Source organism: Marmota marmota, unplaced genomic scaffold, assembly GCF_001458135.2.
Source record: "Marmota marmota marmota unplaced genomic scaffold, marMar, whole genome shotgun sequence".
Lineage (NCBI taxonomy): Eukaryota > Metazoa > Chordata > Mammalia > Rodentia > Sciuridae > Marmota > Marmota marmota.
The window spans coordinates 618309-634905 of record NW_025999964.1 but is presented as its reverse complement, the minus strand read 5'-3'; the positions used below and the strand labels follow the sequence as shown (position 1 = coordinate 634905).

The 16597-nt window shown below is 49.8% G+C and overlaps 1 protein-coding gene across 1 annotated transcript in view; it reads left to right on the top strand.

Annotated features, from left to right (window-relative positions):
- Positions 1 to 16597, top strand: part of Mov10l1 (Mov10 like RISC complex RNA helicase 1) — a 61133-nt gene that overhangs the window by 23474 nt on the left and 21062 nt on the right. The window contains exons 13-15 of the mRNA XM_048803201.1: positions 2803 to 2894; positions 8260 to 8318; positions 8940 to 9037. Coding sequence (XP_048659158.1) covers positions 2803 to 2894; positions 8260 to 8318; positions 8940 to 9037 — 249 coding nt within the window. The remainder of the gene's footprint in view (positions 1 to 2802; positions 2895 to 8259; positions 8319 to 8939; positions 9038 to 16597) is intronic.

Genomic DNA, 16597 nt, shown 5'->3' with positions numbered 1-16597 from the left:
CTAAGCAGTACAGTGCCCAGCACAGGGACACTGGGCACCTGGCACCCCTGTAACTGCTGTGCTGCGATCCCGTTATCACGCCTCCTTTTCTTTGAGTTTGAATTCCACCTGAGACCGGCTGAGCAGCCTGAGTGGGAGCCAGCTGGAGAGCTGTCCAGCCGCAAGTCTCCTTTTCCTGGTGAGGCTTCCACTCTGTTAGGCTGTAGGCACCATCCTGTCACAGCTTCCGTACCCACCCAGAGGGGGTTCAGAGCAGGAGCCAGGAGGAGAGTCCTTGTCACCCGAGAGAGTGTCAGCCTGCACTTCTTCACAGGCCCTGAAGAGCTTGCTCCAGCTTCTTTCTCCAGGATCACACCCATGAGTCCTGTCCCCCCACTGGCACGCCCTGCACTCTGACGTGTCGCCAGCACATACAGTATTGAGAGTGAGAGGATGGGGAGAACGGTTGTGAGTACCAGCATGATCAGGGCAGGACCCTGGCCACAGCCCATCCATCCAGCTGGCAGTAAAGCCAGTCCCTCCTGCTGGTCAGGCCCACCAGGCCCAACCATACTCCATGTGGGAAAAAAATCACCCTTTTGTGCTTATACCCGTGGGCCCCTGAGCACTCATCGTGAGTGGCAGTGTGGTGACAGGGCTCAGGGGTCTGTTCACCTTGCCAACTCTTTAGCCCACTCCAGCTGTTGACAAGTGGCATGAGGATCCCACAGATTGCCAGGCGACTGTCTTACCTTTCACACCACAGACCAGTTACGCATCAAGGAGGAAAGCCCTGGGTACCAGAGCCTCCAAGTAGGACCAGAGATCTCAGCAAGAGGCACTGTCCACTAATTCCTGTGGGGTGGTGGCACCACCTGGGCACTCGCGCAGAGCTCTGGTATTGGAGGCCGACTAGCACTTGACTGGTCTGACTCCCCTGCTGACTGGTGCGGCATCCTAGGGTCACACTGTGATCTGGATAGCCCTGTCTTCTAGAGTGTGAGCAACTGTGTCTTGTGCATGGGCGTGCCTTCCCACATCCTCATGGGTGGAGCTTTGCTCACCTGTTCCTTTGTGATATTACCTCTTTCCTTTGTGTGTCCCTGTCTCTTACTGTGCCCTTGGGTGTGGCCTTCCTAGGTGTCAGTCAACCTGCTGAGAGCAGACATCATGAAGATAGACTCAACCCCCTAAAACCTGACCTCTTGCCTCATTTGAATGGCTTCTCCTCAATAAAAGGGGTCAGCACATGCTCACTCTCTTTCTGCGGACCCTTAAGGTCAGAGGAGCCGTCATAGCACCCCCAAAGAAAAAGGTATTTCTGTCTCTTGGTGGTTATTTCACGCAGTCCAGTTATTTCAGTTTCCCTGGAGTGACCCCGGAGTATTTTAGTCATGTGCAACCCGGCAAATGGCGTCCCTGGGTGGGCAAAAGGTCTGAGTGTTTAAGTTGCCGGGAAAGTGACACTCTGGGTCTGGAGGCAGAGTGGGCCACCCACTGCTCAGGTGGTGCATTCTGTGTGTCCCCCTGGCTGTACTTGGTTTTGCCATTGGTGTCTTGGCCAGAGAGCACGGTGAGGGACTCAGGTCCTGAATGGCGTGGCTGGCGGAGGAGACACAGAGAACAATTAGTCACCACACTGAAGTCAGATTGCCATCTCCAGCCAACAGGAACACCACTCTGGCGAGTTGGGCCCTCTACAGGTTAGCAGTTCTGGAGCCTGGGGAGAGAAGGCTCCTGTGCTGAGTCTGCATCTAGCACTGCCCACTGGCCGTGCCCACAGAGGGCCTCCTGCCTGCCCTCCTGTCTCCCTCTCTGTCCTCACTTCTCAGTGGCCTGCATGGTTTTGTAAAGCTGCCCTGACCCTTCATGTTGCCTGGTGCTACTTGTCTTTGTCTTTCGCCTTCTGACTCCAGGCACAGCCTCTTAGATTCCTCTAAGTGGTCAAGTCAGCCTGTGGCATCCTGACGTCAGATCTGCCACAGGCTCTCTGCCCTTGTCCTTGTGTTAGGAAGCTAACACAGGTTAGTTTCCTGTGTATGTGGTGATCTTTGGTTATGAGCTCACGTTCATTTCTTGCAGTTTCCTCTGGTGAGCTGGCTTTCCCTGTAATGGAGTTGTGGCCACGTCTGCTGAGAGTAGGAGGGCATTGACCGGGGTCCTTTCCAGCATTTGACTCTTCATTGACCTCATGCCCATGGTTTCAGTTGCTCAAATTGCAGCTTCTGCACCCTTTGCTGGTGTTGGCCTGGCCCTCAGGAAGTGGCCCTGCCTGAGTGGTCCTTATTTACCTGAGAAGGTTTGAGCTCCTCTGCAGCTCTGAGTTTTCCTTCCTATTTTTGCTTCCCATGTTTGCTCAGAAGTTTCCTCTTCCTGCTTGCCCAGGAAAGAATATGAGGATTGTTTAATGCAGAATCTGGCTTCACCCCTTCCCACTGCCAGCAGGAGGGCAAGTCTAAATGATCTTTCTGTGGCAGCTGTGACCGAGAAGAGCACCTGGCTGCACCTGCAGCTGTTGGCTGGTTGGCCTCCTGAGTCGCAGCCTGGCTCAGCCCTGTCTCCTCAGAGCCTATGCCTGGGGAGACGCTGGCCAAGTGTGGCTGCTGTGAGTGGAAACACTGACCATTGACTCCTGGCTGTGTGACTTAATGACTTCAAGATGTGATTCTTTCTGTTAATTTTGCAGATATCTAAGATATAAAATGTGGCTCACGTTTGTAAAATGAGTTTTTCTTGTTATGTTGCTGGACATGGATGGATTATTCCAAGAAGTCAAGGTTAACGTAAGAACTTGTCTAATGTAAATCCCTTGTCTTTTTTCAGATTCACGAAGAAGATGTAACTCTTAAACTTAATCCAGAATTTGAGCAGACGTACAACTTTGAACCTATGGATGTGGAGTTCACGTACAACAGGTAGGCGCCAGGTAGCCCACCATGCCTTCCTCAGCGTGATGGCATGCTCCCAGCCAGGCCACTGACGTCTCCCTGGGGATGGGGAGCTGCTGTGTTGCTGCCGTGTCTGTGGCTTTGGTGCTCGGTGTGCCACTTGCCTCTGCCTGTGAGTCCAGCTTCATTACAGATAACTTGTGAGATAAAGACGCAGATGATTCTCTGCCCACTCATTTTTGGAACTTCCCTGCACCCAGTCCCGTCGCCCACGTCACCTCCAGTCCACCAGCTCCTTCGCCTCGCCACCCCTTTCTGTCTCCCACTGACCTTGCCAACCATTAACTGGAGCTTTTTTTTGGTGGGGGGACTTGGCCTGGGACCTGTGCTTCTCCTGCCTCAGCCTCCCAAGTACTGGGATCACAGGCGTGTGCCCTCACTTTCATAAGACATGGTGTGTCTGTGTGTGCACATGTGTGCACGTGAGAGGTGCGTCCTTTGGCTTCAGCTCTTCTGAACCTTTTGGAAGGCTGGTTGCTGTGTGCAGTTGCAGGAGCTGTGCCTCTCACTGAGAACCGTTACCAGGAGCGCCCCGGTCCTGTCTGCAACTGGGGCTCCTATTTCCACCACTGTACTCTGCACTGTCGTGTGACTCTCCACCCCCATCTGCTCCTCCGTTGATGCACATTCTCATCATTTCTGAAGTTGATGGTTTGTTTATTGAACAAGCTGCGTGCACACTTGGGTGACATTGCAGGGTTGGAGTTCAGTGGCAGGTCCACACCTCACATGGGTGCACCTGTGCTTCCAGGAACAGTGTGTTGGCCCGTGCCCCTGAGCCTGGTGGTTCAACTTCATAGTTTGTGCCAGCCAGGTGGGCAGATAACACACTTCATTGTGATTTTTTTTTTAAACCAAGATTTTTTAAAATATTTTTTTTAATTTATTTTTATGGGATGCTGAGGATCCAACAGGACCTTATGCGTGCGAGGCAAGTGCTCTAAAGCTGAACCATAACCCCAGCTTCCCTCATGGTGATTTTACCTTGCATTTCTTTACCTACAAACTGAGAATCTCCACATTCATTGGCCATAAAATTTTCATCTTCTGTGAAATACTTGCTTGTATCTTTTGCCCTGTTTTTTTATTGAATAATTTGTCTGACTTTTATTATTTGCAGGAATTTTTCTGTATTCATTATGTGAAACTATTCTGAGATTTTAAATCTTTTCTGGGCTTGTCATTTATCTTTTAACTCTATTTAAAATCCTTTTATTAACTGAAAGTGTTAATTTTTTCAGGCTCATCAGTTCTTTTCTTACCGCCATGCTTATCCTCTGTGGTCTGAGAAGTCAGGGCTGCGCCCAGTCTGGGCTGTGTGGAGGGTGAAGGGGCTAGGGAAATGGAGCAGTGGAGCTAGTTCTCTTTTAAGGTGTTTGACCGTGGAAGCAGCGGGGCAGTGCGTGTGGCCTCCACAGGGACACTGGGCTGTTTGCTCTTGGGGCGAGAGGCAGCAGAGCAATGAGACGTGTTTGGAGCCTGGGAGAATATGAAGTGCAAGGTTGAGGGAAGGTGTGACCAGGTGGGTCACCGGGTCAGCGACCTGTGCAGGGGTCCATCTTGCTGGGGTGGGAGGGCTGAAGATCTCAGCTGGTCAGTGAGCCTGAACTTCTGGTAAAGCCGTTGCAGCCAGCGGCACTATGGCTGGTTGTGAGTTTATTAGCATTCCTCCGTTGGTGAGGAGCGGGACACCTTTTCACAGTCGTGCCATTTGTACTTTCATGGGTCACACTTTCAGTGAAACATCTTAGAAATCTTTGCTTAACTCAAGATCCTAAAAGAGTCCTCTGGGTACCTTTTGTAAAGACTCTAGTCCTGTTCATGAAGACAGAGCCCTCATGGTCTTCTGTCCTTTCAGAGACGCCACCTCCAAACACTGTCCTGTTGAGGATTAGAGTGCTGGGGGATGCACACACTCCGTCTGTTGTGTGTGGCTTTGTGGCAAGTTCAGGAATCAGGCAGGCCGCGCTCCACCTCGCTCTGCCCGGAGTTGTCTGGTCTTCTAGGCCGTCTGTGTTCCCACATGGGTTTTAGCTCATCCGTCAGTGTCTATAAAAAGCCTGTGAGATTTGGATCAGAATTACGTTAACTCTAGGTCGGTTTAAGGGAGAATTGTTGATGTTAAGTACTGAGTCTTCCAATCTCTGAAAACGCTGCGTCCGTCGCTCCATTGATTCTCCCCACTTCTGGTCTCCATGTCTTTTGCAGTGGTTTGCACTATTCAATGTACAGGTTTTGTGTATCTTTTGTCAGTTATTCCTACTTAAAGAAATTTTAACTATTGCAAGTATCAACTTTAACTTAAGTTTCCAACTACTAATTTTCAGTATTTATAAAAGCAATTGATTTTTGTGCCTTTATCTTACGTTCTGCAAAATTGCTAAACTCACTTAGTTCTAGCGGCTTTTTTACAGATTACATAGGATTTTCTACATGTGTAATTGTGGTTTTAAATGAAAGGTTCCTTCTTCCTGTCTTGCCCTGTGCATTTTGTGGTGTCCCTCACCCTGGGGCGTGGCCTGAAGCCTCTGGGGAGGGTTGTGCGGCCGTGGATGTGGCCCTCCGCCTTATTCCTGACCTTGCAGTCTGCCAGTCTCACAGCATCAGTGCAGTGGGAGTGGAGGATCCTGTGCCGTCCCTTGGGGGGAGGAGACATAGCCCTCACTGGCTGGAGTTTCTACCTGGGGATGGACGTGATGGTGTCCAGGGCTCTCTGCTACAACGCCATGGTCCTCCTGTCTCCTGAGCGGTGGAGGTGCTGGTGAGCTCCTGGGAGCAAGCACCGTGGCTGTGACCAGGTGCTGTGTGTCGCCAGGTCTCACCTGCAGGTGTGCCACTCGTGTCTGCATCTGTGTGGAGGGCCGTGTTAGGCTGTGGCGTCCACTCCTCCGCCTTTCTGGGAGTGTGTGTGGAGCGAGTTCCTTTTCTCCCTAGGTGTTGGTAGAATTCACCTCGAGGCCCTCTGTGGCTCGGGTTTTGTGGGGCACTCTTCTTTCCCGGTCCCAGGAATGGAACCCAGTGGCCCTCGCCCCCGAGCTCCTTTGCCTTTTATTTTGAAGTAGGGTCTTGCTGAATCACTGAGGCTGGCTCCGCTGGCCTTAACTTGCCATCGTGCTGCTGTAGGCATGGCCACTGTGTCTAGCTGTGGGGCATTTCCATACTCCCTGTCCTTAAAGACACAGGACCCTTGGGTTGTCCGCTTTTCCCTGAATGGGCTTTGGTGTCTGAAGGAAGCTGATCCACCCAGCTCTAGTTGCTTTGCGAGAGTGGCTCCGTCTCCGGTGGCCCCTTCCACAGCTCCCCGTGCGGGCTCTGCCGGCCGCTACTTCTGGCTTCTGGTGTTCTCACGTGTGCTCTCTTCCTGTCTCTCAGCAGTCTGGCCACGTGTCTGTCATTGGATGATCTTCTCGCAGACTCTAGCGCTTCTCATCTCACTGCTGTTCTGTTTTCTCCAGTGTCCGTGGCCCTGTCCCGCTCGCCCTGGGTCCTGCCTGCCTCTCTCTGGTTCCCTCTGGTGGCGAGGAGTCGGGGGTCTGAGCCTTTCTTCTTGCTTGGTGCTTGGTGCTGGTGAGTGCCACCCTCGGGGAAGTGTCCCAAGGGCTCTGCCCCTGGCCACTGTGCCACAGGACCATCGAGCGGAGAGGTCCTTTTACCTGGGTGCAGTGACGCTCAAATGCAGGGGGAATTGTCATCCTTGACGCTGTATCCTCTTCTTGGACAGTGGCTTCTTTCTCTTCCTTGTCCTTTTTTGGGATTCTCGTTTACTGTCTCTCTCCTGGCACCCTCCTGTCTGTTTTCTTTTTTCTAGTAGTTTTCTGGTGCTTTGTGTCTTTGTCTTGTTTCTTATTTTAGGGAAACGCCTTTGGTATTTTACCCCTCAGTGTCTTGATTGGTCAGGTCCTATTTTAAGATACTGATTTTGAATATTTTTTAGTTAACCTGTTCAACATTTCCTGAGGTAATTGTGTTTTCCTTCGGCCTTGCAATAGGAAGTGTTTCAGCTGGAGAACTTTGTGACCACCTTTCTTCTATACCCAGAATGGAAGGAGGTGTTTTGGTGAATCCCGAGCCTCTAGGCTCATGGCTGGGCTGCACTGGTGCTTCTTCATGGCTCTTGGGAGGCCACACAGTGGTCTCCGGGTGCCGGTGTGGTTTTCTTGCCGGCTGCTTTCATTGTCACGTGTTTGGAGTCTGTCGTGCCCCTCTTCTCTCTGCCTTGGTGAGGCTGGGGTGCGTGGGCAGCTGTGTTACCCCTTGGAGGCAGTGCTGTTGAGTCCTTCGTGTATCTTTTCTAGCTCTTGCTCCTCCTTGGGTGGAGGTGGTCATGCCCAGGCAGGGTCCATCAGGGGCAGAGAACTGGATGCCCTCGGGAGGCACTTGGGTAGACCTCACAGACCTCTTGCTGGGCTCCACGCCATGGGGGTGGGTCCTGCAGTGACCTTGAGCACCACCTGACCTGGCTGTGCAGTTGGGGTTGAGGGGTGGCCCTGCAGGCCCATGTCTGCCCTTTCCAGGTTCTGAGAGGCTGCAGCAGCTCCTGGGGGACCCCTGCCGCGGGACCCTGGTTCTCTTTACAGACCATCCTCTTCATTTGCACTTTGGAGCTGTGGCCATCCTGTGTCACTGAAGATGGCTTTTATTTTCCATGTTTTTCTTCTTGGTTATTTTCAGTGAATTTCAAGGGAGCAAACCCTTAAAATACCATCTCCCTTCTGTTAACACCGTGATATTGGCATTGTCCTGACACTTCATGGCTGCACCTTCAGCTTCTTCTAAGCGCCTGCTTCATGCATAGAATATAGAATCCAAGCTCTCCTGATAACATAAACTATCTTTTTTTATAACTTGGAATAAAACTTGTGATTTTGTGTAGATAGACTCAGTAAAGCACTCCTCACACCCCAGGGCTGCCTTCAAGGCCTTATAAGACCTGAGCTCTACCATGGCCTTTATTTTCCAGTGCTTTGTGAAGGACATGTTAGTCTGACGCCTTGAAGATTCTCATCTTAGTCTGACTTATGTTGCTGTAACAGAATGCCACAGACCAGGCAATTTATAAGAAAAAGACAATCATTTCTCCCAGTGGTGGCAGCTGGGGAGCCCATCTGGCGAAAGCTTCTTACTGTACCTTGAGGAGCAGCAGACACCAGGGACAGGAGAGCATCTGGAGGGAGGAGGGCGGGAAAGGGGAACTCGTCTTCCTGACAAGGCCTGTAAATGCCCCATAAGTGTTGGAGGGGATGTTCACCCATGCCGGCCAGGCCCGTCCTGCGAGCTTTGCTGGCCTTCGTGGCTCCAGGCCACGTGGCTCACTGTGCTTTCTCTCTGGCAGGACCACAAGCAGACGGTCGCACTTTGCCCTGGAACAGGTGGTGCACTTGGGTGTGAAAGGTAGAACTTCGTGGCCTGCTGGCCTTGCTTACGTCTGTCTTCCCAGCGCTCTCCCAGGCTTCCTGCAAGACTGTGTGTGAAGCAGTCTCTTCCATCCTGTGTCAGAAATGAAGCAGCATAATATCCGTGGTTTTTACTTTTCTGTTGGGAAGCTTGCGGGTCTTTTACTGGTTCAACTACATAAAAAATAGCATGCTTGGGCTGGGGTTGTAGCTCAGTGGTACAGCATTTGCCTAGCATGCATGAGGCACTGGGTTCAATTCTGAGCACCACATATAAATAAATGGATAAAATAAAGGTCCATCAACAACTAAAAAAATTAAAAGGAAAAAGAATAGCATGCTTAAATCATTGGATATAGGTCCATTACCCTCTGCATAGCTTCCCTTGTAATGTAAATCATTTTTGTACTCACAGAAAGACAAGTGGGTGACTTTGTTGTGAAGAATAGGCAGTACTGGTGCTATGCTGAGTTCAGAAGTAGATGAAGGGGGTCCAGAGAGGAATAGAGTGGCATGTGGGTCGCTGCACACAGTGAGCCAGGGACATTCTGGGTGCTGCCATGTGTTTCTTCTGAGCCCTTCAGTAATATCTACCCTCTTACCTTTTCTCATTTTCAAGTGTTGTTTCCAGAAGAAATCATTTTGCAGTCTCCTCAGGTTACAGGGAACTGGAGCCATGCCCAAGACACCAGGAGGAACAGAGAGCCCACCACCAAGGTAGTGCTTTGACGACTCCCACTGTCTAAGTAGGTGATGTTACAAATTCACGTCCAGGTAGATTAGCTCACGTGGACTAGAGAATTAGAGGAACGTAGTCCTCAAATAAGCAAAATCAGTGAAAACCAAAGTATGCATAAAATTGATTTAGTGTGCATTTATATACAATTACATATAGGTGTAAGATGCTGCAATAAGTGGGGAAACAAGATCTAGGTGTGTATGTGATCTTGTTGTTTTATTTTAAAATTGGTTTTGGATACATTTACACAATTATATATTCATAGAAAATGAATGCCCACTCAGCAATATTTTTCTTCCATGTTGGAAATGGAAGCCAGATGTTGCTGTAACAGAATGCCACAGACCAGGCAATTTATAAGAAAAAGAAAATAATTTCTCCCAGTGGTGGCAGCTGGGGAGCCCATCTGGCGAAGGCTTCTTGCTGTACCTTGAGGAGCAGTAGACACCAGGGACAGGAGAGCATCTGGAGGGAGGAGGGCGGGAAAGGGGAACTCGTCTTCCTGACAAGGCCTGTTAAATGCCATCAATACTTTTGCCTCACACATGCCAGGTGAGCACAGTACCACTGAGCCACCCCCCAACCCAAGCAGCTCCTTCACATCTGTGGTTTTGTGAGTGCTGCAAAGAGGTGCTACCTTTGCTTCTCCAGTCAGTCCCTCCATAGTGGCAGTGTGGCACCTGCTGTGTGCTAGGTGTTGTCCTAGACTCTCAGTGTATTTTTGAATAAAACAGAAGCCGGCTGGGGAGGCAGCTCAGTAGTTGACTCACACTCAACATGGCTGGGGTCCTGATTAAACACAAGCCACAAAGAGAAAGTCTGACTGATTAGAGCCACCTCCCCCCAGAATAACAGCAGTCACAGTTAGCAGAGACGTTGAAACAGGTGTTGTAATTAAGTGCATCCAGGAGCCTCAGAGAAAGACACGTGCGCATTCAGTGGACATGTGAAACAGGAGGCACACGTTGTCATCTCGAGGTGAGAAATGTAGTGCCTGTGATGAGCAGTGTGCTGGACAGAGTGGGCATGAGACCGTGCAGTCCACAGGAAAAGGGAGAAAACCAAACAGAGAAAAGAGAGCAACCCCACTTTACTCTAAAACTAAATCTCTTTAAAATATGTAATGAGCACTGGTGAGTCGTGGGCCAGCTCGGTGACCCTAGGTTAGTGTGCCTGGAGTCCCAGAGAGGGGCACAGGGCCTTCTGAGAGCCACAGTGGGCAGCTGTGGATCTGAGAGATCTGGACGTGGGAAACTCCTCAAGCCCTCAAGAGAGGACTGGGCAGCGACTGGACACGGGACACCAGATCCCTCAGGGCCAGTGATGGCCAGCAGAGTGCATCTCCCGGCTGCGTGCAGCAGTGCCTCCACACAGACTAGAGATGGGACAGCCCCTTTCTGAAGCAGCACAGAGCAGGTTGCATTGGGATGCTGTCTTTAAAGTGTGGAAAGGAAAGAGAAAACTGCCAGCCTGGAAATCTGTGCGACCTCCTCACGGCTGAGACATTCCCACACACCGTGGTCATGACCCCTGGCAGAGGCGCCAGAACGTGCTGGAGAAAAGAGCCTTATAACAAGTGGTGCTGGGATGACTGGTTGTCCACATGGAGAGGAACGGCCTGGCCCTGCGCAGTCAGCCCACCGTGCATCTGCCTGGGGACGGGCCAGGAGCTCCATGTGCCTGTGGGTAGTACATGTGCCTGTAGCTAGTACAGCCACTTTGCAGTCACCAGGGAGGCTCCTCAGAGACCAGGCCTTGACCCGCCATGGGCCCCAGCTCTGCCACTCCTCAGTATTCACCCTGAAGAATCAAAGTCAGCGTGCGACAGTGAGACATACACACCTTGTTTACACCAGCACAGCTCACAGTCACCCACTGTGGACCAACCCAGGCCCGCCAATGGACAGTGGATGAGTGAGTGGATAAAGGAAATGTGTGTGTGTGTGTGTGTGTGTGCGCGCACACACACAATGAGGTTTATTTAGCCTAAAGAGAAATAAAATTATGTCATTTGTAGGAAATTGGATGGAATTTGAGAGCATTATATCAAGCAAAATAAAGCAGATTCAGGTCAAGGTTTGTGTTTTCTCTCATGTGGAAGCTAGAGAGTAAAATGGAAATAAGGATCTTATAAAAATAGAAGGGAGCCATAGGGTAGAGGAAGAGGTCAGGAAGGGGTTGGGAGGCGCTAGGGAGTGAGATTGACCCAGTGCTGTTCTTTGCGTGTGCATGTGTCACAGTGAATGCAGTTTTTGTATGATTATTATGCACTAATAACACTTTTTAAACATTTATTTTTCAGTTGTAGTTGACAAATACCTTTATTTTATTTTTATGTGGTGCTGAGGATCGAACCCAGTGCCTCACGCATGCTAGGCAGGTGCTCTTCCTCTGAGCCACAACCCCAGCCCCATTAATAACATTAAAAAAAAAAAAAAAATCTTTAGATGGGCAGGCTTGTGGCTCAGATGTAGAGCACTTGCCTAGCATGTGTGAGGCACTGGGTTAGATCCTCAGCATCCATAAAAATAAACAAATAAAATAAAGGCATTGTGTCATCTCCAACTTAAAAAAAAAAAAAACAAAAAAAAAACCATTTATTTAAAAAAAAAAACAAAACTTTAGACATACAAAATCTGAAAGATCAAAGAATTAGTGACCAGCATACCTGCCTTGCTAAAAATAAAGTCCTTCAGGCATGAAGAAAATGATATCAAATGGGAATAAGGATCTATGCAAAGAAGTGGAAACTACCAGAAATTAATTATACATATACAGGTAGTATAAAAACATTTTTATTTCTAAAAACTCTCTTTAAATGACTTTTTTTTTTTTTGATAGCAGGGATTTAACACAGGGGCACTTAACTGTTGAGCCACATACCCAGCCTGTTTTTTTATGTTTGATTTGAGACAGAGTTGCTCAGAGCCTCGCCAGCTTTCTGAGGTTGGCCCCAAATTGGTGATGCTCCTGCCTCAGCCTCTGGAGCTGCTAAGATTACAGGTGTGCATCATGGCACTGAACTAAAAGACACTGTGAAGCTGGAATGCCAGCAGTATATTGTGGATTTGTCAGATTCACGGGTATAAAGCATGCAGTGAGGACAGCACAAGCAGAAGAGTGAAGAATGATGTTGTGAGGTTTTTAGAGGATGTGTGAGGCCAAGCAGTGTCACTTACAAGTAGGCTGTAGTCAGCTAAAGATGGTCACTGGAAACCTGAGGCAGCCCTGAACAGTACAGAGTAAGTAACTGAGAAGTAGGGACACGTGCCCCAGGGTCTGTGACCTTGCTGATGTCCAGTCCACTTGGACAGTCAGAGGTATTGAAATCTGTGACTGTAATTCTGTACCCAGAACAGATGAAACACAGAAAACATATATCAAGGTGACAGTTTCAGGGTTTCTGGTACTAGAGATTGAAGCAGGGTCATTCTACCACTGAGCCACATCCCCCATCCTTTTTATTTTTTATTTTGAGGCAGGGTCTTGCTAAGTTGCTGAGGGTCTTGCTGAGTTACTAAGTCTGGCCTTGAATTTGGTACCCCTGCCTTAGCCTCCTGAGTCACTAGGATTGTAGGTGTATGCCACTTGTACCCATCTCATGGTGGTAGATTTAAGTCTGAGCACATCAGTGTTCTAAACACTGCAGTTAAACAGTTCAGATTGTCAGATGAGATGAAAAAGAAATACCTACCATCGTCCTCAGTGTCCTCAAGGGCTTGGTCCAGGACTCAGACCATGCCCAGGGTACTAAAGTCCGTGGACACCCGGGGAGTCCTTCAGACACACAGTGCCATCTTGTCCAGCCCGCACACATCCTCCTGATGCCGAGTTGACCGCAGGTGTCATGTGGTGCCTGGGAGGGCATAAACGCTCCCTCGGTGGTGGCCACACAGCATTCAGTGGGTAATGACAGAAGGTTTGCACACGAGGCTGCAGGTGTGGAACCCAGGGATGCAGAGAAGAGACTGTGTGTGCTGCCAGTGGAAGCAAGGACAGGTAAGGAAGAAAGTAAGTGATGGGGAAAGACGGGTAAGGAAGAAAGGCAATGATGCCAACCATTCGTGTCAAAGAAAGTGGGTCTCAGAGCCAAGAGCTCTTAGAAGGTGGAGAAGAACCAGGAGAAGATTGCAGTGTCGCCACAGGGTCATCCGTCAGGAGCACATGACCGTGCCAGGTGCCTCCGTGCTACAGACAGCCCTGAGTGCCTGGCTGCCTAGGAGTACCTCCAGCACCCCGACTCACGCAGCCCAGCACCACACAGGCCCAGTCAGCCAGCACTGTCTGCACCCCAATTTCAGAGTCCACGGAAGGAAGCAGTGAGTCCAGAGCTGGGACCGGAACAGCAACACCAACCAGAGTGACTTCAGAAGTCAGAATTCCCCAGAACCTGGAGATCAGGTGTGGACCCGCAAATAACCCATGGATCAAAGAATTGAGTGGAATTGGAAAGTTCTTACCAGACCAAAAATGGTGACTCGACTTGTCAAAAGTTGTGAGATGCCACCAGAGACGCCTTGGGGAAAGTTTATAGCACCAACTGCCTAATTTTGAAAAAAGACTTCAAGTCAGTGGCCTCAGCTTCCTCCTTTAGAAACAAATTAGAACGGGCACAGTGGCACACACCTGTAATCCCAGGGCTCGAGAGGCAAAGGCAGGAGATCACAAGTTCAAGGCCAGCCTCAGCAACTTAGGGAGACCCTGTCTCAAAAAATAAAAAGGACTAGGGATATGGCTCAGTGGTTAAGGACCCCTGGGGTTTAATCCCAGTACCAAATAAATAAATAAAATGTTTAAGAAGTATAAAAGCCAGACAAAAAACAAATAGAACTTGAATAAAGCAAAAGAGAATAATATACATTGAGTAGAAATTGAAGATGAATTGCTGAGTAAAAGTCTGTCCTTTGAGAAGATGAGTGAAGTTGCTGAACCTTGAACCAGACTGATGCGGTTATAAGAAATGCGCTGCCCCCTGAATCCACGGGTGTTGGCTAACCGCATGCTTCACTTTCACTGGCCACTGGTGCTCAGATATTTGGTCAGACCTAATTCTGGGTCCACTAAGGTCAACGATCTCAAAGAGAAAAATTGTTTGCACAGCAAGAACAAACCTATCCTGTGAAATTCCAAGAAAGGAAAAGGAAATTTGTTCTCGTTTTGCTGTGTTACCTTAAAACTGCAAAGATTATGGCTACACCACCTGCTGAGTGCCTGGGAAGGTGGGAAGGTGGCTGGGACAGAGCGCAGGGGTGGACGGGTCAGCCCCAGCACTGCATCTGCAGGAGAAAGCACACATGCAGCTTGGCCCTGTCCACAGTCAGCATCCCACTGGGGCCACGGCAGTGTTCAATTTTCCCTAGAGAATTCTGGCTCATACAGCTATGAACAGATTACTGATTAATACAGCAACTTGCATAAACAACTTCCATATTTGTTGAAAGCACAAGTTGCTAAAGCTCCCTCAACAAGAAATCGTGCCTGATTAGCCATAGATCTGTTCAAGAATGAACTTCCAGTTAGAAACATCACCACCTTCCCCACAAAAAACCTCTGCTACACAGCGTTGCTGGTGAATTTATCAAGCTGGTGAAATTTTCAGGAAAAGATGACACCAGTTCTACAGACTCTAGCTCAGGGAAGTTTAATTTCACACTCATGGCCAGTGTTGCTAGGTCTGGCGGCTCATGCCTGTAACTCCAGCACCTCAAGTGGCTGAGGTAGGAGGATTGCAAGTTCAAGGCCAGCCTGGGCAACTTAGACCTTGCATCAAAATAAAAATAAAAGGTCTAGGAATGTAGTTCATTGGTAGGGTGCCCCTGGGCTCCAGCCTTGGTACCATGAACAAATGAATGAGTAAGCAAGCAGCCGGTCGGCGCATTGAGGACAGACTCCATTGCAGAGAGCTTCGGCACCTGAGAGCTCATCCTGACAGGACAGGTGTCCACTAGAGGACACTTAGGGTGTCCAGTACTCGAGGTGACACTGCATCTGTGAAGCAGAAAAATAAATGGAATGGCCTTTTTCCCTCTTATCTTAGTGTCGTTTTCCTGACTCCTGCCAGGGTCACTCGGGAGCACAGAAGTCCAAGTCTTGGAACAAAGTATCAGCAAGTTGAACATGCATGAGGCCAGGAAGCACTCCCCTTGGGAATGGGACACGGGTTACTATCCCTCACATCAGCCAGTGTCCTTCCCCTTATTGACAAGCTGAAGAGGAAATCCCAAGTGTCCTCTAGTGGACACCTGTCCTGTCAGGATGTCCTTCCCCAGAGAAGCCTGCTCAGTGGTGAGGGCTCTCTCCTTGTGAGATCAGGACCCTGGCATTTCTGGGTGACACTGAGCAGGCCCTGGTGGATGATTAGTGTGGCGAGGCAGAGGAGGAGGGAACTACAGGGTGCGCGGGAGTCTGATGGACTCTTCAGGGCATCCTCAGGGCTGAGCGGCTTAGCAGGACAGAAGACATGAGGCTGGCGTGCAAAAACAAGCCACTCACGTCCTTTCACAGACACAGGTGGGGTGTTGGAATACCACTTAAGATAGCATCTAAATGTTTTAAGACCTCAGGGATAGATCAGAGGAGCTGTGCAGGACTGTCTGCTGGCCACTAGGGAGCGCTGATGGTACCTGCCCCAGCTCAGACTCAGTATGGTTTAGACGCCTGTTTTCTCCAAGTTGATGTATAAATTCAGAGCACATGCAGAAATGCACACCTGGATTTATACCTGACAGCAAGTACAAAGCTAACAAGAGATGGCCAGAGCCCAGACCACAGAACTTCAGGAAAGCACACAGAAGACTGCCCCATCCTGTACTGGGAGGGTCATATGTGACCCATAGAGAAGAAGTTGACAGGCTAGACTTCAGTGAAATGAAACAGCTTATTGTCAGGAGACACTGAAGACCACAGACGACAAGAAGCAGGTAGAGAGAAAACTCTTATGCAAATCCTCCATCTTGAAAAGGACTGGTGTCCAGGTCTTCAGCAAAGAACTGCAAGCTCAGCAGGAAGATGGCCAGCCCTTTACCAAAGAACACAGAGGTGGCCGATCCTGGGAAGGCCATCAGCGTTGGCTGTCATCGTGGGGGAGACAGCCACAGTGAGCTACCACCACACACCTGTTGCAAGGGCCAAAACTTGAGAGGAAATGGAAAGCGGGCTTATATGCGGCTGTTCCAAGATGCGTACTGAGAGTTCATAGCATGTTGGTTACTGCCCGAAGCTGGAAACGGCCGGGTCAGTCAACAGAAGAATGGACAGAGAAATGAGGTGTGTTCTTGGAGTAGAGCCCCCCCCCACTCGGACATAGGAAGGACCTACCCAGCAGCATGGACGGTCTAGGAGCCGTGGGAAAGGGCACAGGCCGAAGGAGTTCCTGCCACGTGCTTCCCTGTGCGTGAGGACCAGTGCAGCAAGCCTGTGGCACCACCTGGACATCACATGCATGTGGCTGATGGCACCACAGTTGTGCTCCACAGCACCTGGCAACAGTTGTAGACAGATCACCTGGACAGAGGCTTCTGGGATAAAGTTTGGCGATA